This window comes from Solanum lycopersicum, chromosome 3 (assembly GCF_036512215.1).
Source record: "Solanum lycopersicum chromosome 3, SLM_r2.1".
NCBI lineage: Eukaryota > Viridiplantae > Streptophyta > Magnoliopsida > Solanales > Solanaceae > Solanum > Solanum lycopersicum.
The window spans coordinates 49,671,072-49,694,219 of NC_090802.1; the positions used below are offsets into that span (position 1 = coordinate 49,671,072).

The 23,148-nt window shown below is 32.5% G+C and overlaps 3 protein-coding genes across 6 annotated transcripts; 1 reads left to right on the forward strand and 2 right to left on the reverse strand.

Moving 5' to 3' along the window:
- Nucleotides 1-781: 781 nt before the first annotated feature.
- On the reverse strand, nt 782-12,031 carry LOC101259221 (soluble starch synthase 1, chloroplastic/amyloplastic). Of its 3 annotated transcripts, XM_004234923.5 has the most exons (16): nt 11,893-12,031; nt 11,447-11,745; nt 9,916-10,283; nt 9,446-9,523; nt 9,224-9,348; nt 8,384-8,465; nt 7,147-7,320; nt 6,840-6,921; nt 6,492-6,583; nt 3,353-3,415; nt 3,180-3,269; nt 2,459-2,583; nt 2,262-2,370; nt 2,127-2,182; nt 1,587-1,626; nt 782-1,240 (listed from the first exon to the last, which is right to left on the reverse strand). In XM_004234923.5, exons 2-16 carry the CDS (start codon nt 11,727-11,729, stop codon nt 1,082-1,084), a joined length of 1,926 nt encoding a protein of 641 aa, XP_004234971.1. In that variant the 5' UTR covers nt 11,730-11,745; nt 11,893-12,031; the 3' UTR covers nt 782-1,081. The 3 variants fall into 3 exon arrangements, with proteins under 3 accessions (XP_004234971.1, XP_010318023.1, XP_010318024.1); XM_010319721.4 differs by lacking the exon at nt 11,893-12,031 and having other exon boundaries at nt 11,447-11,890; XM_010319722.4 differs by lacking the exon at nt 11,893-12,031 and having other exon boundaries at nt 9,916-10,277; nt 11,447-11,887.
- Nucleotides 12,032-13,473: 1,442 nt separating this feature from the next.
- On the reverse strand, nt 13,474-16,504 carry LOC101258925 (SUN family protein SUN10). Of its 2 annotated transcripts, XM_004234922.5 has the most exons (5): nt 16,358-16,504; nt 16,101-16,206; nt 14,998-15,309; nt 14,535-14,900; nt 13,474-14,338 (listed from the first exon to the last, which is right to left on the reverse strand). In XM_004234922.5, the coding sequence occupies exons 2-5, from the start codon at nt 16,179-16,181 to the stop codon at nt 13,688-13,690; spliced, it is 1,410 nt and encodes a 469-aa protein (XP_004234970.1). In that variant the 5' UTR covers nt 16,182-16,206; nt 16,358-16,504; the 3' UTR covers nt 13,474-13,687. The 2 variants fall into 2 exon arrangements, with proteins under 2 accessions (XP_004234970.1, XP_019068466.1); XM_019212921.3 differs by lacking the exon at nt 16,358-16,504 and having other exon boundaries at nt 16,101-16,353.
- Nucleotides 16,505-20,682: 4,178 nt separating this feature from the next.
- Nucleotides 20,683-23,098, forward strand: LOC104646413 (AP2/ERF and B3 domain-containing transcription factor At1g51120-like). Its single transcript, XM_010319814.3, has 2 exons — nt 20,683-21,472; nt 22,302-23,098. Exons 1-2 carry the CDS (start codon nt 20,993-20,995, stop codon nt 22,827-22,829), a joined length of 1,008 nt encoding a protein of 335 aa, XP_010318116.1. The 5' UTR covers nt 20,683-20,992; the 3' UTR covers nt 22,830-23,098.
- The last annotated feature ends 50 nt before the right edge of the window (nt 23,099-23,148 follow it).

Sequence of the window (23,148 nt, forward strand, 5' to 3'; positions counted from 1 at the left end):
CCTCCTCCCGATTTTACAATCATCCTCAACTTCCTTCTCTAGCTCTTCTGTCGATGTGGGACAAAAACAACCGACACCAACAAACAATTTTCAATACATATATTCTTTTTTAGAGTTTCACTTGGCCTTCCCATGTGTCCACTTACGTCTCACTAACCTTCTATTGGGATTGGGATTTTGCTTTTAGAATTTTATATTGTTTCTTTATGTGTGATGAATCCAATGAGTGAAAAAAAAAAAGTACAAAGATAAATGGGTCACTGGACCAGTGGGGTACTTCCACATAATCATACAACTCACCCCTCCCTAAAATCAATAATTTATTTATTTTTTGCGTGACGTACGACTTAACTCACTCCATATAAAAATTAATTTAATTCACTCGATATAAGTTTCGATAAAACTTAAGTTATGTCATTATATTAGCGCTTGAAAATCAAATTCTATTCGCTGATTAACATAGGAAAAGAGTGGCCCTTTGAAGTGGCCATGACTCATTATTCCCAAAACCTAACACTTACTCTTTTTTTTATGTACAAAACCCAACATAAAATGAAATTATATTTAAACTACGCCCACCTAAAAAAAATGAGTTTATTAATTAATTAACATGTTCAATTATTGTATCCAAACTAAAATTAAAAATTCGAAAATAATTCTAATTTCTAAACAGAACAGTATCTCCTCAACCTAATCATGTTCAATTTGAATAATAAAAGTATCTAAACTGTCAATATAAACATGCTTTATGAAGCCATTAACTCAAGCTAATCAATCATGATCAATTTTAAATATATTGTTTTTTTTATTAAAAAAATGGAGGACAAATAATCAATTGACCTTAAACTCAAATTTCTTTTTTTTTTACATTTTCCCACTCTTCTCCCTAATGAGCCAGTTCTTGGTGTTCCTTTTTAGTTTTACTCCCTCACAAACAGGCTTACATGTCTTTGGAACTAACTTGATCTCTCTGAATCAGAAAGAACCACAAACATTCCGCGTCCAATGACAGTAGCTAATACCACCAAAAGCTCCGCGTATAGTTTAATGATGTATCTCGTTTGCATTTTTACTTGATAAATCATCTGACATATGGAGGATCCATAAACGCCCAGGTGAAGACTTGCTCATATTGAATGGCTGCATTTTCCCAGGAATAGTCACGTCCCATACCTCTCTTCATCAATCCCTCCCAAGATGACTTATGTTCTGTATAAGTTCCAATTGCCAGCTTCAGTGTCTGCAAGCAGTGCATATAACAGTAAAACTACGTTATGGTACCCAAAAAAAAACGATATCTACATCTGTTTTCAACTGGTATGAATGATGAAACGACTTCAAACACTCTCCTCCCATCTAAATGCTCAATGAGCATTAGATGTCTCGGTTTAGCCCCAATCGAACAAGAAAACACAAACTAACAAATCAGTGACTGCTTGTACGGATCATATACATAACGAAACGAACAAGGAAACAGAATAAGCAACATGCATTTCTATGTTAAAAAGAGTAGGTAAAAACAAGGACCACATCAGGAATAATTTGACAAACATTTGAAACCATCCATCGATAATGGGGATACTTACATCAAGCAACTTTTCACTCGTTAAAGGCGAAAATGTCCACCTGTTAATTTTCATAAATAGAAACATCAATTAGATACTATCAACGGAAAGTTGGCACAAGTGCATAAAATTCAGCAACAGGAATGGAAAATATTTGTGCATCTCTTATTGGTAAATGTTACGATTACAGTTTTCCATTTATGTATTTAATAATAAGAACCAAGCTCCAAGAAGGATAAGAGCCTAATAATTGACGATAGTAACATATATATTTCTAACTCCAACTAGATAATTGACCATTAACGACCCTACTTAAATTCAAGGGAAAAAAGTTGGTATAGTGGATTTGCAGCCCAAGGCAAGTAAGCCAATGCTATCGAGCTTAATATTCTTAATCTCCATATATTTCCGTTCTAGAAGGACAATCTAGCCTTAAAATTGAAGAAGCAGGAGAGGCTAGTTTACTAATGTGATTCTATGTATAAGCAGAATTCCTGAGCTCGCACAGAAATTATATTTCCAGTTACAAAATCAACAGCATTTCAAAGGAAAGACACATACCCGGTGCCTTCACCTTTTCCTTCTTGAGCATATGGATTAAAATCCTTCACTGTGTCCTAAAGATAAGGAAGAAAAGTTTTAAGGCATGAGCTTTTACATTTGAAAGGTCATTTCTATATATGAAAATCAACTCACTCTTAGTCCCCCAGTGCTATGAACAACAGGTATGGTGCCATATCTCATTGCATACAATTGGTTTAGGCCACATGGTTCGAATCTTGAGGGCATCAGTAGTATGTCACATCTGCACAATGCAACATGAAGAAGTCAGCTTAATAAAGATTCAATAAGCATTTAAATTCATCATCAGACGGTCTGAAATTCGGAATTACCCTGCTGTTATCCTATGAGAAACTGGAACATTAAATCCGACCCAAGCACGAAATTTGTCTTTAAAAAGATTCTCTGTATGTCTCATCCAGTCTTCATATTGTTTCTCACCAGATCCAAGCATTACCTGAACAGGGAATAGATAAGTAAACTCAATTAAAAAAACACTCTGCAGAACACTTGTCTTAGAAAAATAGGATGAACAAACATATGCTCCAGAATTACTCCTGATACAATAATATAATTTGCAACATTCAAGAAAAACAATTTTTTCATGAGGTGCTGAACATAATAGGATAATTCTTATAAAGATAACCTGAACTTAGAATTCTGGTTCCCTGCCCATTTCAGAAGTTCTCCCTACCTATTTGGAGTTCAAAATTTTCAGTTACCTTTTAGAAAATCTCTCGATAAACTGTATGATGAACTGTATAATGAAACTTCAATTGCCACGTAAAAGGTTTGGTCATCAATTTTACTAAGCAAGGGGGCATGAAGGAAGAGAATTGTAGATCCAAGGTGCATAGTAAAACAAGAAGGGAAAACATAATTGCCATAAACAATCTCAAGGAAAGAAATTTCAATCAACCAAGCCAAAAGGTGAATACAGTTATGAACCATTGGAAAGACGAAAGACTAGGATCTTCCAATGTTTTTCGATCAGACTCAAAAATGCTGCATCAATAATCATCTTTAAAAGAAGATGTGGGTGGAGAGTCGTACAAATTGGACATCCTTCTGCAAAAGTTCTGGAATTGCTGACAGGATTATGTCAACACCTTTCTGGTAGTCCAGCCTTCCAATAAATCCAATCTGCATTATTGGAGTTTCACATTTTCTGGTTAGAGAGGGAAGAAATTTTCTTCACAATTCAAAGAAGTCAATGAAACTCTCACCAGCGGACAATCAGGTCGAATTGGAAGGCCCAGTTCCTTTTGCAGATCAGTCTTGCACTGAGCCTGTATAAATTAAATGGAAAGTTAGCTGAGACAATTTGAGCAGTGGTATGTAGAGAACAGATAAAAGAGAGTTTGCACACAACTGCACGTAGAAAAAACATGAAAAGTAGGTAACTCACAAAGGTAATAAGAAAAATTTGGAGTATATTGTTATACTCTCTCTTGTTATAAAATAAAATAACTAACTAACAAACTTATATTAATAAACTAAATTAAAACTAAGAACAAAAAAAGAGAGTATAATATTATATTCCAAACTTTTCTTCTTATTCCTTTGTGAAGAACACAATGGCTATTTATAGCCAATAGGAGAATATAAACTAAACACTTGGCCATTGATAAGCTATCCATGTGGCCAAGTGGTTACACCTCAAACATGGATGACTCCACGTGTCATCATATTAATAAAGCAAATGATGGCTCTTAAAGGATGGCCCACATGGCATCCACATAGTTTACAACACTCCCCCTTGGATGTCTATGTAAATGAAAAATTGAAAACAAATATACATAGACATTCACAATATGTTTTACTTGCTGCCTCATTAAAAACTTTTCTAGGAAAACCCAGTGGGACAAAACCTAGACTAAAAGGATAAAAATCCTAGAAAAAGGAGTACGAAAAATGACACTACAAAAGAATCTCACAAAGAGATTCAGGATCTGATTAATCCTGATATTCCTGAAGAGATCAGTGAACTCGAGACTCATGTGAACGAAGAACTTTCAATAAGTTCTACGGGTGATGAGATAAATTTAGATTGATTGAAAATCATAGTTGATAATGTTTTCGCATATAATGTTGCACATAACATTATGCAAGACAGTGAGGATCTTGAACCCTTATCTGTAGATGTGATTAGCCAAAATGGCAAAAGGCAATTCAATCAGAATTAGACTCACTTGCTAAACATGAGGTTTTTGGACATGTAGTCCGAACCCCAAATGGTGTAAAATCAATTGGCTATAAATGGGTTTCTGATCGAAAACGAAATGAGAGAAATGAAAATGTAAGATACAAGGCACGCCTTGTTGCGCAAGGATTCTCTCAAACCTGGTGTTGACTATGAAGAAACATATTCACCAGTTATGGATGCAATGACTTTTCGATATCTCACCAGTTTAGCAATTCATAAAAATCTTGAAATACATCTAATGGATGTATTTACAGCTTATCTTTACGGTTCACTTGATAATGAAATTTATATGAAAATTTCAGAAGGACTTAAAATGCCTGAAGCATATAGTTCAAAACCTCGGAAAATGTGTTCAATCAGATTATAAAAGTCATTATACGACTTAAAACAATCCGGGCGCATGTGGTATAATCGCCTCAATGAGTACTTGATAAAAACAAGATTATATAAATGATGTTATTTGTCCTTGCATTTTTTATTAAGAAAACAATATAAGGGTTTGTTATTCTTACAATTTATGTTGATAACATCAATCTCATTGGAACTCCAGAATAGGTCCAAAAGGCAATTGAATATCTAAAGAAAGATTTTGAGATGAAGAACATTGGAAAGACAATACGTTATCTTGGTCTACAAATTGAACATTTAACAGACGGAATCTTCATCCATTAATTTGCCTATATTGAGAAAATCTTGAAACAATTTTACATGGACAAAGCACATCTATTAAGTACTCCAAATGATTGTAAGATCACTAGAAGTGAGTAAAGATCCATTCCGACCTCAAGAAGAGAATAAGGAACCTCTTGGTCCTGAATTACCTTATCTTAGTGCAATTGGCGCACTTATGTATCCTGCTAATTATACGAGACCTGATATAACATTTTCTGTTAATTTATTAGCAAGATTAGTTCTTCTACACAAAGACATTGGAATAGAGTTAAACATATAATGCGATATCTAAAAGGGACTAGTGATATGAGTGTGTTTTATACTAACAAAGATAGTGCAAATCTTGTTGGTCATGCAAATGCAGGTTATTTATCTGACCCACATAGAGCTCGATCTCAAACAGGCTATCTGTTCGCATACGGAGGTACCGCTATATCATGGCGATCTACGAAGCAGTCCATCGTCGCTACTTCTTCAAATCATGCTGAGATAATAGACTTCATGAAGCAAGTAGAGAATGTGTATGGTTGAGATCGGTGATACATTTTATCATAGAAAAATGTGGTTTGAAATGTGATGTCAAGGTACCCACAGTGCTCTTTGAAGACAATGATGCATGCATAGCTTAATTAAGAAGAAACTTCATAAAAGGAGATAGAACGAAACATATTCACCGAAATTATTCTTTACACATGATCTCCAGAATAACGATGATATTGATATACAACAAATCTGTTCAAGTGATAATCCAGCAGATTTATTCACCAAATCATTACCGGCCTCAACTCTTGAAAAGATGGTACAAAAGATTGGAATGCGAAGACTTAAGCATCTGAATCATGGTCTTTATCAAGGGGAGTAAAATACATGTTGCACTCTTTTTTCCTTAGTCTAGGTTTTGTCCCACTAGGTTTTCCTAGAAAGGTTTTTAATGAGGCATCAAATAAAACGTATTGTGAATGTCTATGTGTATTTGTTTTCAATTTTTCATTTAAATAAACATCTAAGGGGGAATGTTGTAAAACCAAATGGATGCCATGTGGCCATCCTTTAAGACTCATCATTTGCTTTATTAAAATGATAACATGTGGTGTCATCCATGTTTGAGGTGTAACCACTTGGCCAAATGGATAGCTTATCAATGGTCAAGTGTTTAGTTCATATTCTCCTATTGGCTATAAATAGCCATTATGTTCTTCACAAAGGTAATAAGAAAATTTGGAATATATTATTATAATCTCTCTTTGTTTGTTCTTATTTTAGTTTATTAATATTAGTTTGTTAGCTACTTATTTTATAACACAAAGGCTTTCTTCAAATTGAATAGCCAAATACAAACAACTATTCTCCTAAAGTACTTCTAATAAAAAACACTTTCCGAAATAAGAAATTTCTGGAAGATTGGCCAAATAGGCTAATAGTTATTTTCTCTAGGTGCACTTTACCACTTAAGTTGCAAAATTGTGAAACTGAGAAAGCTTAATTACCTTTCCAGAGAGGTCATTGATGGAGTAATGCGAAGCAATATGCTCATCTGTCGACGGGTTCCAATCATTAACATCTATTCCATTAGTAATTCCTGCATAAAAGTAGAGATAGATTAACTAGTAATTTCTAAAGTTTAGGGAGAACGGAAATGTATAATGAAGGTCATTAATACAATTAGCCTTGGCTCTGGTCATGACTTTTAACAAAAGTTAGGAATCAACAAGAAATGAAGCTAACGCTGGTCCATAAGCCTCGTCAATCAACATATATCTTATCAAATTACAATTCGTGTAAGAGGAAAGAAGAATATCAGAAATCGCCCATAAGAAATCATCTAACACACGTACCATTAAGAACTGACTGTCTACTGCTCAGCAGCTCATGTAGCCCATATCCCCCTTCAGGAGTTGTTATTTCCCATGAGTATCCCTGCCACCAAAACAAAAATTTAGAAAAGGACAAGTAACTACAAAAAGAAAATAGGAAGAGAGGACTAATGCGATATTTTTATACACTCAATAACAATGCTCAACAATTTATCATGATGTCATATAGATTATCTCACAACGAAGTAGAAATTTATGAACCATAATCAGTTATATGCTTCTGAATATTCTTCGAATAGTATACAGAAGTGGAAATTTCTGTATTGACCTGGCTAACTGTCAGTATCCGATCAGCAACTGAGATTGCCCCTTTCAAAACATTCACTGTTTCACCAGTGTCAAGCGCATGGGCCCTTGCCCATGTGGGAAATATCCATTCAAGTGCTCCATACCATTGAGGAGGCAATCCCAAATTATTGTAGGTTGCTGCAGGCTCCACTCCCTATGCAAAATATCAAACAAGAGACGATCTATGACCATGTCAAATACTGATAACCTCAAGATGCAGATTACTTCAGTACATGCCAATGCATAACTTGAATTGCAGATAGGACTATTCAATCACACAAATAATGATTAATTACCAACAAGCAATACGACCAGAAATATGGAATATGGATCCACCTCTCATAATCTACCAACTCCTACTTCTAAACCAATCAGAATAAATCCAAAAATATCAAACTGACCTAACAAGAATAGGCTGCTACTACCCTTGATGGATACAAACTGGAGTTGGGGTCTCTTAGTATAACAGAGAAACCATCCATCATGGTCATTTGGTTAGTTTCTAGACCAACTGATTCATTTGGAAATTCCCACTCATTTGATCCTATAAACGTAAATAGGATGGATGTATCGAGCAAACACATTTACATGCAAAATTTACATCTCATGCAGTTAGAAACCAATATGATCTTAATGTCGAAAGGCATCCATAAGGTCAACCACACCCCCAGCCCTGAGGTCTTTTTCAAAGAAGGAACTGTGATAATCTAAAGCCAATTTACAATCACCAGGGAGAATGTCCATTTTCTCCTTTAACTTTCCTCCATATGGAAATAATCTTGAAATTGTTAATCAAACAGAAGCTTAGAGTTCAAACATGACATATCCACCGAATGAGATACATTTATATTCCTGCCTTCCTGGAGCAACCACTTCCCAGAAATTGAGAATCTTAAATCAAATCACAACTTTGTGAACAGAGAGTTTATCCCATGTTCAAGTAGATTCACTTACAGATTCAGGAAGTGAACGAGTAGAGTGATTAAATACATCAAATTCAAGCCAACAATACTGACATTGTGATGACTAAGAATCAAGTGGCTCAGAAATAAAAACCATGAGGATCTTACAGTCTGACCAGACAATATAAGCCTATTACGTAGAGTCATTATACTTTCAAATACAGTGGAGCCTAGGAAACATTAAACAGATACAAAACTTACTGGTAGTCAGAACACAATGTCATAGAAACAGGAAGAAGTAAACTAGGGAAGTACCTGATGTGCAATGTTGTGTATTGCGACAATACTACGAGCATCCTTGTAAACACCATAAGGACGATACTTGGCTGCTAAAAGTCTGCATTGCGAGCACTTGAAGATCAGCGAAAGGATACTATCATAAACTGGTTAAAAGTAGTCAAAAGCACAGACAGCCAGAATTAGGCTATTTAACAGCACGTTAGGTGCTGCAGGTGAATGGAGGGAAGCTGTTTCCAAGGCTACTTTTTATGTAATGTGACTAGCATAGTTACATGATAGTGTGTACAAAATTCTTACTGGAGGACCATATAATAACCCATCACTCAAGTCCGGACCTTAAAAAATAAGCAGAACAATCAAATAACAGTCAATCATAGTAACCAGCTTCTCACAATATGAATACCTAAACATGAAAGCATTTCAATTTTCACAGAACTGATGAATACTAATGTACTATGATTTTTCTTTTTCTTCTATTTTTCAGAGAAGTGTATTTATACATTACCTTATACTTTATCAAAAGGCTAAAGAACTTTGTGATGAAAGGTAAGATAGAACTAATATAAGATTAAAGCAACCGCAGAAAGTGCAACATAAAATTGATAACAACATCTGCAATACTGACACACAAGCACTATTGTGCAATGCATTATGAATCTATATATATTCATTTTTTTATGTATAGCTATACATCTACAGACTACACCCTTGTAAGGAACTTCTCTAAAAAGTGTTATTGTAAGAATGTTCAGAATGTCACAAGCAAAAGAAGCATTGAGATGCCTTGTGTTCAGTTAAAGATCAAAATAGGGTACATCAAAAATATAAATAAGTCAGAATATTTTGTTAACATACAAAGGAACCAGGGAAGCATGCCAATCATTAGCGAGAAACAAGCACTTCTCTCCATAAGTGAACCCTCCCAGTGGAAGAACCAATGGCGCTTCACATGCTGCGTGAGAAAGCAAAGTGAAGCGAAACTGCTTACCAAAAAGATAAGGAAATATTATCACTTAGCCATCACATTAAACCATATAGAGATGTGATCATCATGCATGAAAAAGAGTAATATATTACCTGATTATCACCAAATGCACCATAAATATCACCATATGGCGTTCCAGGTCTGCGGTAAGAAGAGTGGTCCACAAATACCTGATAACAAGAGCAGTGTACTTCTTTACTACTAAATCATAACTATGTACTTTAGAAGAAACATATCTATTGAATTGAAAAACAGACATATACAACTAATTTTGCCATTGATAAAGTAGGCTGACATCCTAACGACCATAGTTCGCTTTAAGTTGTTTGAAATCATCCTCGAGTCACTCGAGTGATCTCCAAATAACAAAAGTGAAATTTAAGAAATTTGCAAACATCATCCTTCAGTCAAATAGTCCTTCGGTTGATGCAGCCAGTTAATCATTAGAGGGGCGAGAGAGGAGCAACAATAAAACTGAAGAATATACCACCAAGTACTTTATCCAAAAAGAATAATTAAAAAATAAGTATGGGAAAAGAAAATGTACGCAAAATGCTCTTACCCAATCAACACCTGCCCTGTATTCATGGTAGAAGGCTACTTCCTGTGCATCACCAAAGCAATGGACCGTGGCCCGCACATCAAGGTCAACAGCATTGGCATATTTTTCATCTGAAGGACCTCCATTCAAATACCTAGGTGAAACGACCATTACACGATGACCCCGAGCAGCTAGTGCCATTGGCAAAGAGCCACAAACATCTCCTAATCCACCAGTCTTAGAATATGGAGCTGCTTCAGCAGTAACAAAAATGATATTGAAAGTTAACTTGATTGGAGTTTCCTCCATCTCCTCAGCATCTTCTCTCAAGTCATCTCTATCATTGGCTACAATATCATGAGATTCTACCATTGTTGCATCACCTGCAACTAAATTGAGTGTGCACCATTTTCATTTTCTTTTAGGGCAAAACTAGAAAAAGAAAGTTTTCAAAACCTAGACTGTAAGCCCTATGTTACATATTTTGGCACAGAAATACATCAGGTGCATAAACAATTAGTAACGAGACTAAATAAGTTCAGTAAATGAGTTTAAACTCGGGGGTGTTTCTTCATATAAATTTATCTTATATATTTTTAAAAAACACCATCTTCAGCTTCATACAATGGACATAGAGAAAAACTACCAAAAGATAAATGGACACATACAAAGGCAATATCATGAGTCCTGTCAAGCTCATGATCCCATTATCCCCAATCACACTCCAGTCTAAACCTAATTTATTGACCAGACACCCCCTGTTTTCCACCAATCGCAACCTATTCTAGCTGCAGCATGATAAGTCTTTCACCAGCAATAGAATCAACAATTATACACAATTTCGAAGCATGCAAGCACTAACAAACATCAGTATCACAGAGTGGAAATCCACTAAAACAAGAAGCTGGTTGAGTACTTTTTTTTGGATGATAAATTAACTAGTCAATTAAGTAAAGTTCCAGAACCTCGCACTGAGCGTCACCACAAACATCAAATAGTCAAGCATTCTTTCTGTCATATCGAAGACCAACTCATCTAACTCTCAGATATCATGCCTACCCTCTAAAAATCCAATTACTATGAGAGACACTGATCCAAAAGTTTAAGCAATAGGTATTAACCATAACCATATAGTTGAATTCTAACATCATCCCTGAACACTAGGAACAGAGCTCATATAGTGTAATTAGCAAGCTAACTGTTCCCAGCCTCTGTTCACCCTCATCAGATACAAACATCAGCATAAAGCCGTAAACAAAGGCATATGATCACTTTAACCATCAGAAGAGCGAATGCACATTTGAAAAACTACAAAATACAGTGTAGCTCTATCCATTGAGCAAAGCTTCCAATAACCATCCATTATTCGTAGAAGTTGAGGTTGTTACTAAAATTGGCAACATGGGGCATTGTACAATCAAATAGGGAACTATGAATTATGACATCTTAAAAAACAGATTTTTCACTAATTGGAGCAACTTGAAAACCATATCTCAAATTCATAAACAGTGAATGTTAACTTCAAACTCAAGAACACAAAAAGGGGCAGTACCAGAATGTGGAATCAATTGAAAACCAACAACAGAGCCGGAACCATCTCTCTCAGGACCCAAAAGAAGCCCTTCTGACACTTTCTTATTTTCAGCAATTGATGAACCATCTGAAACACTACTTGTAACACACAAAGATTGAACCTTTCTGTTTCTTCGTCCCTTCAACAACCAAGAAAATCCCAATCCCACTTGTCTCTCTACCCTCAAACCCTTCACAACTCTCCCTGACACACATAAACATGACTTATTGCTAAGATTTGTGGGTGTTCGAAGAGACCCCATTTGGTATTGACACCTGCTGTAAAATCAAGAATCATGTAAAGACAAAATCTTTCAATGTAGAAAATCTGAAAAAGTGAAAAAAAGTGAAAATGAAACACTCATTCTATATTATTCTACACTATACTATAGTACTAGTATAGGATCTGATGAAGAACACAAGTACCTAAGAAGAGGTGGATGGATACATTACTCAAAACGACATCATTTTAGTATTTGGAAGAGTTCTGTTTTGTTTGGGAATATGTAAATGGACAGTTAGCGCGAAAAATCTTGCAGAGCGACAAGTGGGGATTCCACTATCACGGGCCCGTGTAAATATCCCGTGAAAATTTAGCAATATTTTAGCATAAAACAAATATAAAATATTATAATGTAGGATGATAATTCTAAAAAAGGAATAAATTAATATCTCATATGAATTTTAGTGAATTATAATATTACGTGCGGCTATTGCCTTTTTCCTTTTTCGTGATATCGTAGTTCATTACTAGTCTAAAGTCAAAATTAAATTAGAGATCTAAATTTTAATTATTTTCTTTATTTTTGAGACACAGAGGTTTCTTTTTTTTTTTTGTCCATGTATCGTTAAGAGTCTCAAGAATTTTAGACTGCGAATCCAAGTGTATAAGTGAGGTGAATGTGCATCGATAGAAATATCATATCATATATTTATATGGAAAAACCGAAAGAAACTAAATATAACTAATAGTGCTTCTATTGAAAGTATAAAAGGGTCGTTGGTATCATTGGTACAAACGAACTTGACCATAGTTTAATCCGATGCATCTGGAGTTTCTAATTATAGATTCACTTCTGCTTAGGACCGTAAAAAGTAAATTATTTTTATTTTAAAAAAATTTAATTTGACTTGGTACAAAGTTGAAGAAAATAAAAACAATTTTTTACATTATGATTTTAAATTAAAATTATGTTAAATATATTAAAATATCATTTAATCGTGGCTGAAACTAAATTGTTGTTTTCAAAGAGAGAACGTCCTCCGTAAATTTATGATATTGCATATAAACTTTTTTTCACTTAACACATAATGAATTAATGCATATTTTTACTCTATCAAATTGCTTCACCATGAAAGTTGATAATAGTATGATTCATTGTAATCACTTTAAGTTTTACCTACTCATCTTAAATATTCAAATTTTATACCTTCATTTCCCTTTACTTCCTCCTAAAGCCATAGAACCAAATTTGCGGTCCAATTAATGGTGAAAAGTTGATTCCTTCCTTCCTCTCTAATTTACTAAGCTGTAAGAAAACACATAACTTTCACATTTGAGGTATACACTTTCTAGTTTTAATTAGTAGTATTACTTTTTTACGAGTAAAACAGTTTGTTTTGTATAGTAGAATTTAATTCGAAACTTTGATGTTTAATTGTAATTGTTGAAGAATAGAGTTACTCGATATATTTGTTGGTGAAAGTTTATAAGTACCCCTGAAATAAAGCATTTGTTGGTGAAAGTTTATAAGTACCCCATGAAATGAAGCCCACGCAAATTGGTGAACACCTATGTAAATTAAATAAAAATAAAAATTAGCCACAATAATACTATGGATGGAGAAGTATCAGATGAGAGTTTAAAATTCTGATAGTTAGATGAATTTGAATTCCTTTATAAGTTGAATATGGATAATTTCTTTTCTTTTCAAATGTTTCAAGATTTTGAAAAAGTGTGATATAAAAATATACAAACAATTGATAAAGTAGTATTAAGTCATACACTTCAAAAATAAAAACTATGTCTTAATCCCAAACAAGATTACATTTATCATATATTACATTCATTGCAAAAACTCAAACTTCATATATATATTTAACCATCCAAATTAAATTCAAAATAGGATACAAAAACAAAAAACAATAAGCTATTAGCACGCAGCAACAGCATTATTGATCAGTACTTTATTAACCACCAAAATATATATATATATATATATCAACTAAAATTATATCTCCATGGATGTGCTCCTAATGGTGAAGCTCGATCATCTCCACTTGATTCCGGGCTGTAAGTTGCCATCCATTTATTAGCATGTCCACTACTGCGATTCGCGGTAGTTTTTGGGCTTGGGCTTCTTGAGGCTTGATAGATTGCTGTTGTACTTGCCCCTGAACTTGATTCAAGCCCCAAACCATAGTGTGGCCCCTTCCTTTTCGATACATTCCATTGAGCCGATGGTGGGCTGCGATGCTTAACAAGGCCTTGATTCCTCACCTTCGCTTTTGTAGACTTAGTTGGGGTCATGTAACTAGGGACATTATCAAATTTTGAGTGAACAACCTTCCGGGCTGAGTATGGGCTTGTTTCAGCTTGATCAAAAGTGTGATGGGCTGAGTTGATGGTCTCCGAGTCCAATGGCCCGGTGATTAGGTCCATTTCAACTGTCTTTTCAGACATGTCACTTGTTGTGGAAGGTGTCACATAGGAGCTGTCTCTTGGCACAATGTGTCTTGAGTATTGGTATGGTTGCGAAGCCATCCATCGCTCCAGCCAACTCCATCCCCATTGTGACTTTTCGCGCTCATTTCCAAAATATTCAGCGTCCTCACCATGTGGATCAATGTGCAATAGTTGTTGTTGCTTTTGCTGTCAACACCAATCACAATAGTACCACAACATTAGAACTTATCAATTAACAAAATTTTATAATTCATTTTTAGTAAGGAGTTGTTTTCTCAAAATGGTCGTCTCTCAACATGTAGTAATTTCAAAAAAGTGATTTTTTGAGATAATACCTATTAGTTGAGCGACCATACGTTGGGTAGATAAGGGAATAGCTAACCTGATAGGCATAGGCATAAGCAAGAGCTCTTTCCCTTTTCATTTCTGCATCGAATTTTCTCCTACTGCTTTCTTGGATCTTATCCATGCTTTGGTTCCTGTTATCCCAACATTCTGTCCCTGACTTCTTAATGGGGCTGGTGTGTTTGTGTTGTTGTTCTTCAGCAGCGTGTCTTCGTGCCTCTTCTAGCTTGCTCTCGAGCCTTTCCTGGACTAACTGGAGCCTCCTTGCTCGTACTCTGCCTTGTACACGTACTAATGCTTGCATACATCTCATGGTCATTTGTGCTTGTTTTCGCACATTATGTCCTCTCACTAGTGCTTGCAGCCTCACCAATCCTTTCAGAGCACGCAAAGCACGTCTTGCCTACAAAATCAGTAAAATTAAAGATTATCAAGATAAAATTGAGTAACATTACTAACAGATTACATAAAACAAAAATTTGTCTAGGACATTATTTTACCAGATATCCCCTGTAGTATGACTGAATAAGCGTGGCAGCCCTTTCCTCTGTTGACTGCACGCGGCCATAGCCACCAGCTAATCTGACGACTTTAGCAGCCGCGTGAGCAGCTGCAACAGCTGCCTCAGCGGCTGCAGCCGTGGCAGCTGCAACAGCAATGGCATGGTTATGATCCTCAGCCACAGTAGACGATGAATCAACGTTACTCCCTCCATTACTTATAAAATCTGGAGAACTCCCTACTGGAAAATGTTCAAGTGACACCACTTCAGGAGGTTCAGGTTGCTGCCATTTACTGTCTAATGTTTCCTTCTGAAAAAAAATGACACACAACAATTAAACCACCTCAATCATCGTGCCATTAATCATCGTTTAATTAAATATTAAAGACACGAGATATGATTTACTTTCTTTTGACAAGAGAGTGTAACATTCAGAGTGATGGTAGTGAGTCATGATAGAGAAGTAACGTAAGCAGCACATGTAATTATGAATATAGGTGGGGAAGATATAGGTGGAGTGAAAGCTAAAGGTCATGAACTCATTTGGTGTAAGGGGGGACCAGTAGTAATCAAAAATTGAGTAAATAACTATGCAATTTATTTCTTGATGAGAAAAAAGTCTATAGATTGCACTTCTGATGTTTGTAAGCGATATGAGAGATAGCATTTACCGTAACAGTAATAACTATGTCTCAACACCAAACAAATTAATGTCCGCCCAATGAATTCTCACGGATCATTACCATAATATGACACAGAGCAAAAGAAGCTAGTGTAACTATAATATTGCTATCATTAGCATTTGTCTTATAAATAGTAAATAAATCCTCTTTTAGGGAACCAAAAAATATTATCATGGATCAACATAAGACAAGAACCCAATATTAGCAAATTAATGATAATTTGGATCGTAAAATATCTTGCTCTAAAATATACTAGTGATATCAAAATTCTGTTTTTCTTCTTCTTTTTCTCCTCTGTATTGATCTTGAAGATTATAAGGCGAGAGTAACAGAGTCAGAATTTTCACTAAAGAGATTTAAGATATGAAAAAACGAAGAAGTACATATATACGAGGTGTTCGAATGAGATTGAACTAACCTTCTTATCAGGTGAATCTTTAGGAGACTGTTTAAAAACTTTCTTAACAGATGAAAACCAACCACTTCCTTTCTTGCCCATATTTCAGCCAAAAGAATTGACCTTTCTGTCACAAAAAACACACATAGATTCAACAGATCATAAGCATCAAGACGACAACAAAAGAAAATACAGAACTTCCCCAAATAAGGTGAAAGAAAAAGTGAAAGGAGAAAAAAAATAGTTTGGTGATAATAAAAAGAGTAGTAAGTGCAAACCTGCTTATTTTGCCGTTAGTATTTATCATTCTCACGGGGTCAGATCAAAAAGAGTAGCTTTCCTATTGTTTAGCCCCTATATATACAAACACTACTACTCTCCTCTTTTATTACTACAAAAAAAAAACATACGGTTGGCCTCTTCTTAATTACAAATCTATACTATACTCCCTCCGGTTTCAATATATTTTTCTTATTTTAATCTACTACAAAAAAATATATATATAAATTACGTGTGATTTTTCTGGATATCAGTATGAAAATTTGTAAGAAACTTATTTTCCTGCATATTTTCATACTAATATCACCATGTAATTCACAGTTTTCTTACCGCGTGACTTGACCCAAAATTTCACAAAGTAAAGAATATTTTTAACGATAAATTACAAAAAATCGCATACTTTTAAGGTAAAATTACAATTTGTCTCTTAAAAAGGTTAATAATCACAGAAATCTCTCAAACGAATACATTAATGGAGAGTCCGGATACACTAATGGCCAAAAAATCAAAGTATTGATATATTAAAAAAGAGGATCGGATACATTAATGACATTTTTGACTTGAGAGAAAATGAGAGATTTGTGGAACTTATAGAAGATAATGGTAATATATAAATTAAAAACTGGGAATTCTGTAATTATTTTTATTTTTAAATCATATGTCAAATGTAGGAAGATTTTCTTATAAAATATTTTTTAAAATTTTTAAATCGACTAAAAGAAATATTGTAAAACAAATAAATTGAAATGAGGAGTATTATTTACATTATTTTTGCCCCTATTCACGGGTCTTTGGATATTCATTGGTTCCTCCTGAATAATAAATATAAGCACTTAATATTCATTTATTGTAATTTTTCTCTCTTTCTAACAAACATGGTGTTCTGTTTAGTTCGAGTGTATTTCGATTATTTATGGAATTAATTATATTATTTCATTTTCCTTCTTGTAAAGTTTCTTTTCTAATTTTTAATGATTAGAGAAAATTTTGAAAAAAATAATTTAACCAACTAAATATTAAAAAAAATTAAAAATATGTATTTTTGGACGTGATTGTTGTAACTTTTTTCATAACAAAAAAATTACTTTTTTTGCTTCATTAGCTGATGCATGGTATGTCACAAGGTTGGGTGTCAGTACATTTTTTTAATCGATAAATAAAGAAGACTTTTTATTATATAGACGAGTACTATAGTGAGATGAATAGGAGTTCTTTATTTATAATTAAAAATCTCACGTTCAATTCTTGAGATTTGAAAAAAAAATCTTATTAAGAAGTATGTCTTTTTAAATGAGTCTTATTTATATAGCGTGAATCTAGATTAATTAGAGGTTAACATGGATATCGAACGCAGACGAAAACAAAAACTTTTAATATACAAGTTGAGCAAGGAGTACAATTGTCTAATTAGAAGGTTCACGGGCGTGTGATAATGACATACAAATTATGTAAATTATTGTATTTTGTTAATTAGTAACTCCTATCATTTGTTAATTACTTAATTGGCCTAACCATCAATTCACTATATGTATATTATGCAGTTTTAGACGAAGCATGAGTAAAATATCAATTACTATATACACTTATTTTATGGATCTTAATTAATTTAACACTAATTGAATTACAGGGAATTGTTGGAGCTGAAATAGATAAAAAAAAAATTAAAGGTGTGATTAATATTAGTGTTATTAATTAGGTAGATGAGATGAGGTTTTTTTTTGCTTGCATTTGAAGTGACATTTGTTGAAATATTAGGAGGAAATAGAAGCTTTTTATGGTGCACCTTCCTTAATAATCTCATGATTGTTTGTTCAATTTAAGCTTTGTGATAACCACTTTTCACCTTAATTAATTAATTAATATATATATGTAAATAATATTTCTTTTTTACACATTAATTATTAATTTAAAAAGCAAAGTTAATTTGACTGGTTGAAGTTTGTTTGGTAAGAGAAAAGGTTTCCATATGCATAAATGAACAAAAACTATATATAAGGAAATAAATAAATATAAAAATATTTCAAGTAAAATATATATAATTCCACAATTGTAATAACGTACAAAAATAATTTTATCATTTTTATTTGTCATAATTCATAATGCATATTTCAGATGTGTTGGTACTATATATAACTAGAAAATAATTAGCTAAATTAATGGATATCATTGGGTTGTTCTTTTTTATACTCTTGTTTTTTTTCTCTCTCTGGTAATGATTCCTAATTAAGAAAAAAAAAATTAACTGTCAAATAGTAATAATTATTATTACTATTATATTTATCAACGTGATATACCTTTTTTACTAATTGGATAATATATGCAAAAGTAATTCGTAATATATATGCTAATTATTTTTTAAAATATAGTAATTAGAGGAATAATCAAAAGTATCAAAAAATTGAACATTCTTTTATTTTTTATAACTATTCTTTATTATTGAGTTCTCTACCTTTGCATCAATGACATTTAGGAGCGAATTTACAGAATTTACCGTACTAGTCGATGGGGTTCGTAGGAACTCACTCCGATTGTAAATTACAACAAATTATGTAATTATATTAAAAATTTTAAGTTTTTTTTTATGAGAATTCATAAGGTGGTTGACTCCACGACAAGAAAAGGATCTCTAAAAGAAAAGTATCTCTAAAGAACTTAATTTAAGTGTATTTTTGTCCGATTACTTATATTATTAGAAATTCATAAATTTTAAATTTTAAATTTGATTTTAATTGAATCTTCGTTCAGAAATGATAAAATAGGAATAAATAGAATATGAAGTGAAAGTTTTTTTCATTTTTTGACAATAATAGGTAGGCTTCTCTAATTGGATGAAGCAGTATTTGTCTTTTTAGTTTGCCAAATATCATACATTGATGAGTTAAATTATTTATGAAAATATTGTACTGGTGTTTTAATTTTAAGACTATAGTAATATATGACTAAAAAGACAAATATGATTTTATTTTAATTTTGGTTCATATTTGCTCCCCTATGAATTCGAGTGTTGAATCCAATTCTAACTTTTATTTTGTTCCAATTTCTGGTAAACTTATTTACCACTTTTTTTTTTGTTCAAATATTCTTTTATATAAAAAGAAGATATTTGAAAATATTTGAGCTATGAATAATAAGGAAACAAACTTGCACAAGTTTGGAAGTTCCATCAATTAAGAATTTAACTTTTGAAATTGATTAATTATCCATAATTAACAACAATCTATATGGTACTATTATATTAAATTAAAAGACATATATATTGTTCTTTTAGAACTATCACCATCACCATAATAATAATTTTTCGATTCTCTGAAATTCGTGTAGCTTTTGTTGTTAATATTTGAGATAATCAGGTTTGTTATTTGATCATCCTCCTTAAAAATTTCACATGAATTTTGTTTCTATTAATTTTGGAGAAACAAAAAAACTAGTTTAAATCTTTATATGAAAACATGTTTGTTATTTTTTTTCAAGTAATTTGTTACTTTGAAATTAGTTGGTTTCGAAATAATATGTTATTATGTGTTTCCAGATAATTAGAAATTAGTCGATTTGGTTTAGAATAATACTTGTTTGTTAGTAGCCAAGATTTAAAAGTTCCTTTCTAATGAAAAATATATTTGTGAATATTTATTTTATAGGTTTACTTAATTATACAACATATATAATTGACAATTATTAAAGTGGAGTAAATTAAAGATCTGATACTGTATTTGTTGTAATTTGTAAGTAGATGATACTATTATGATAACAGTCAATTGTTTAATTTTTTTCCGTAAAAAATATAATTGATTTTTTTTATGTACTAACTACTTGTAATTAAGGTTGAACGTTATAAATACACTTATATTTAGTTTGAAGTTTGACAAAAGTATATTGAGATAATCTAGAGACTGAAATTCATTTTTTGATATTAATTTTGTTGATAACTCTAAATAAAGACAAATTATTTAAATGGATATATAGACACCTGTTTTGAGACTGAGAAATAAGTATATATTTTTATATATGAGGTTATAGATGAGATGATGAATATAAATATCTAGCATATTAGCAGAGATTTTGAGGATCGTCTAGGATTATTTTTTCGTCGAGAAAGGTGGTAGGCCAATTTTAAATACTTTAACTTTAACTTGGTCATCGAAGAAGGTGAAGATTGGACGAAACTTTGATTTATGTTATTTCTTATACTTTAGTTATAGTATTATTATGTCGTAGTTACGTCATGCTATCTTTATCATCACTTCTGTTATTTTTTTCAAACTACTTTGATGTACTTGTTTTTTATTTGAGTTTCTATAAGAAACAACCTTTTAATTAACCTCCTAAGAAAGAGGGTAAGATCTCTATATCTTTCCAGAATATTTTATCATGCTATCTTTAGTATTTTGTCGATCATTTCTGTTTTCTTCTTCAAACTATATTTGATTTGAGGGTTTATTAGAAACAATTTTTTTTACCTCCTAAGAAAGAAGGTTAAGATTTGCGTGCAAACTACCTTTTTTAGAGTAATAAACTTGTGAAATTGTACAGAATATGTTAGTATTGTTGTTCATGGTTAATTCCTATCTTTGTATCTTAACAATTAATTTTGAAATCGATATCTAGTATTTTCACAAATTTTTTTTTCAGGATCTATGGAAGACGAAACGAACTTAATATCAAGCACGACGAACGTAACGGTTGGTGATTGTGATTCAAGCGGAAGCAATCATCTATTACCTAAAAAGCGAAACATTAATAATGCACGTGAGGGAAAATGTTGCATTTCAGGTTCAAAATTCAAAGGTGTAGTAGGGCAAAATAATGGTCATTGGGGAGCTCAAATATATGCAAATCATCAAAGAATTTGGCTTGGTACTTTTAAAACTGAAACAGATGCAGCAATGGCTTATGATAGTGCTGCTATTAGACTTCTTGGACCAGATCATTCACATAGAAATTTGTCATGGACAAATTCAACAATTCAAGAACCTAATTTTCAGACACAATTTTCAACTGAAGATATTCTAAGAATGATCAAAGAAGGTTCTTATACTTCAAGGTTTGATGAGTATTTGAAAGACAAATTTGAAGATCATTTTCAATCTTTGAAAAACTTACAAAAAGTGAATGAGGTAAGAAAATAATTTTGTATATCTTAGACATATACTACTTTTTAGGCTACCATGTCATCGTAATCATAGTAAATGAAGATTATTATGGAGTATATAGATCAGAATAAAAGGTTAGTTAAGTAACCGAGAGTTACCTCACTTAGCCTTTTATATTGATAGTTGTAGTATTACTATGAGAATTTCTTATTATTCCGTTTCTATCATTTACTATTTCTAACACTTTCGATTATCGTATTGCTTTGTGATAGTACTAATTGTTTCATTTTTAGTATATTTTGTCTTTGTTCTCTTTAGCAACTTTTCTTTGACTTCTTCTCTCTCTTGTTTCTCTTTATTTCTTTTTCTAAACTGCTTTATAATGTCTTTTTCCTTGAGTTGGCTTCTACTCAAAATAGTTTACCTTGAGGGGTAAGGTACGTGTATACACTATTTTTCAAACCCTATTTATGAGAATATATTTGATATACATGTTATTATTGCATGTCACACTAGAGATGTACGTTCCACATGAATTTACAAATAATCGTAAGAATTTAAATTATATACACATCATTGTAAAGGATTTTGTATATCATAAGGTCGCGTACAAGAATATCTAAAGAATACAAGCAAGCATGCTATAACATATAAAGATGTATACACACCTTATAGTAACTTATTTATAATCTGGAAATAAGGCAAATAACTAAGTGTTTTTTACTTCTTGGTGTATATAGGTTTAATGCATGTACATAATGTTGAATACTCTTAATATAGCTTTATAGGTATAACTTCTTTTTTTTTTTTTAACTCCTCTTGTTAGAATTGATGATTTCAATGTTACTTATAGGGTAATGCTGAATTTTCCTACAAGCAGCTTTTCCAGAAAGAGCTAACTCCAAGTGATGTTGGAAAGCTTAATAGGCTTGTGATCCCAAAGAAATATGCAACAAAGTATTTCCCTCAAATTCAAGACGAGGAAATGATCTTTTATGATACATCGAGGAGATTATGGAAGTTCAGGTATTGTTATTGGAAAAGTAGTCAAAGTTTTGTTTTCACAAAGGGTTGGAACAAGTTTGTGAAAGATAAAGGTTTAAGAGCAAAAGATACGATTGTTTTCAACTTGTGTGAATTCAAGAACGGAACGAAAGAGAATTGCAATGCATTTGTGATTGATGTTGTGAAGAGTATTGATGGTGTGCCTATGAATTTAGCACTCAATCATCATGAACAAGAAGAAACTATTGATGATCATGAAGTGGACACACAAGAATTCACTAAGGCACAACCATTTGATGATGATTTGGTACCTGTTTGGCTTTTTGGGAAGCAAATAGGTTGGATGGAGACAAAAGGAGCAATGGAGTTTAATTAATGTTCATCGATAGCGTAAATAATTTTTCAAAGGAACATGTAGGATAAAACATCGCAGAACCCCCTTATATTTCTATTATTTTTTTGTTGTATCAGATAATTGTTTTATTTTCAAGAAACGAATCTCACCTTTTTAGAGAGATTATCGATGGATTTTAATTATTTTCTTTTAATCTCATAGTGAAATTTTTATCTAATATTATTCGTGTACATAAGTTTTGAGATTTTTTTTATTTTTATTTTTTGCTTATTTACTTGAAAAAAGAAAAACTCATTTATTTTTCAAAACAATGTTTTTCATGGAAAACATTAATGTCATA

What these genes read in the sequence shown, in the direction of transcription:
- LOC101259221 (XM_004234923.5), bottom strand. Translation starts at nt 11,729, where the DNA reads ATGGGGTCTCTTCGAACACCCACAAATCTTAGCAATAAGTCATGTTTA. An exon ending in TTCGACCTGATTGTCCGCTG is followed by an intron (nt 3,270 to 3,352) that starts GTGAGAGTTTCA and finishes CCAATAATGCAG; the next exon opens with ATTGGATTTATTGGAAGGCT. An exon ending in ATAGCACTGGGGGACTAAGA is followed by an intron (nt 2,183 to 2,261) that starts GTGAGTTGATTT and finishes CCTTATCTTTAG; the next exon opens with GACACAGTGAAGGATTTTAA.
- LOC101258925 (XM_004234922.5), bottom strand. Translation starts at nt 16,181, where the DNA reads ATGGGCAAGAAAGGAAGTGGTTGGTTTTCATCTGTTAAGAAAGTTTTT. An exon ending in CATACTACAGGGGATATCTG is followed by an intron (nt 14,901 to 14,997) that starts GTAAAATAATGT and finishes CTGATTTTGTAG; the next exon opens with GCAAGACGTGCTTTGCGTGC. An exon ending in CTTATGCCTATGCCTATCAG is followed by an intron (nt 14,339 to 14,534) that starts GTTAGCTATTCC and finishes TGGTGTTGACAG; the next exon opens with CAAAAGCAACAACAACTATT.
- LOC104646413 (XM_010319814.3), top strand. Translation starts at nt 20,993, where the DNA reads ATGGAAGACGAAACGAACTTAATATCAAGCACGACGAACGTAACGGTT. An exon ending in ACTTACAAAAAGTGAATGAG is followed by an intron (nt 21,473 to 22,301) that starts GTAAGAAAATAA and finishes TGTTACTTATAG; the next exon opens with GGTAATGCTGAATTTTCCTA.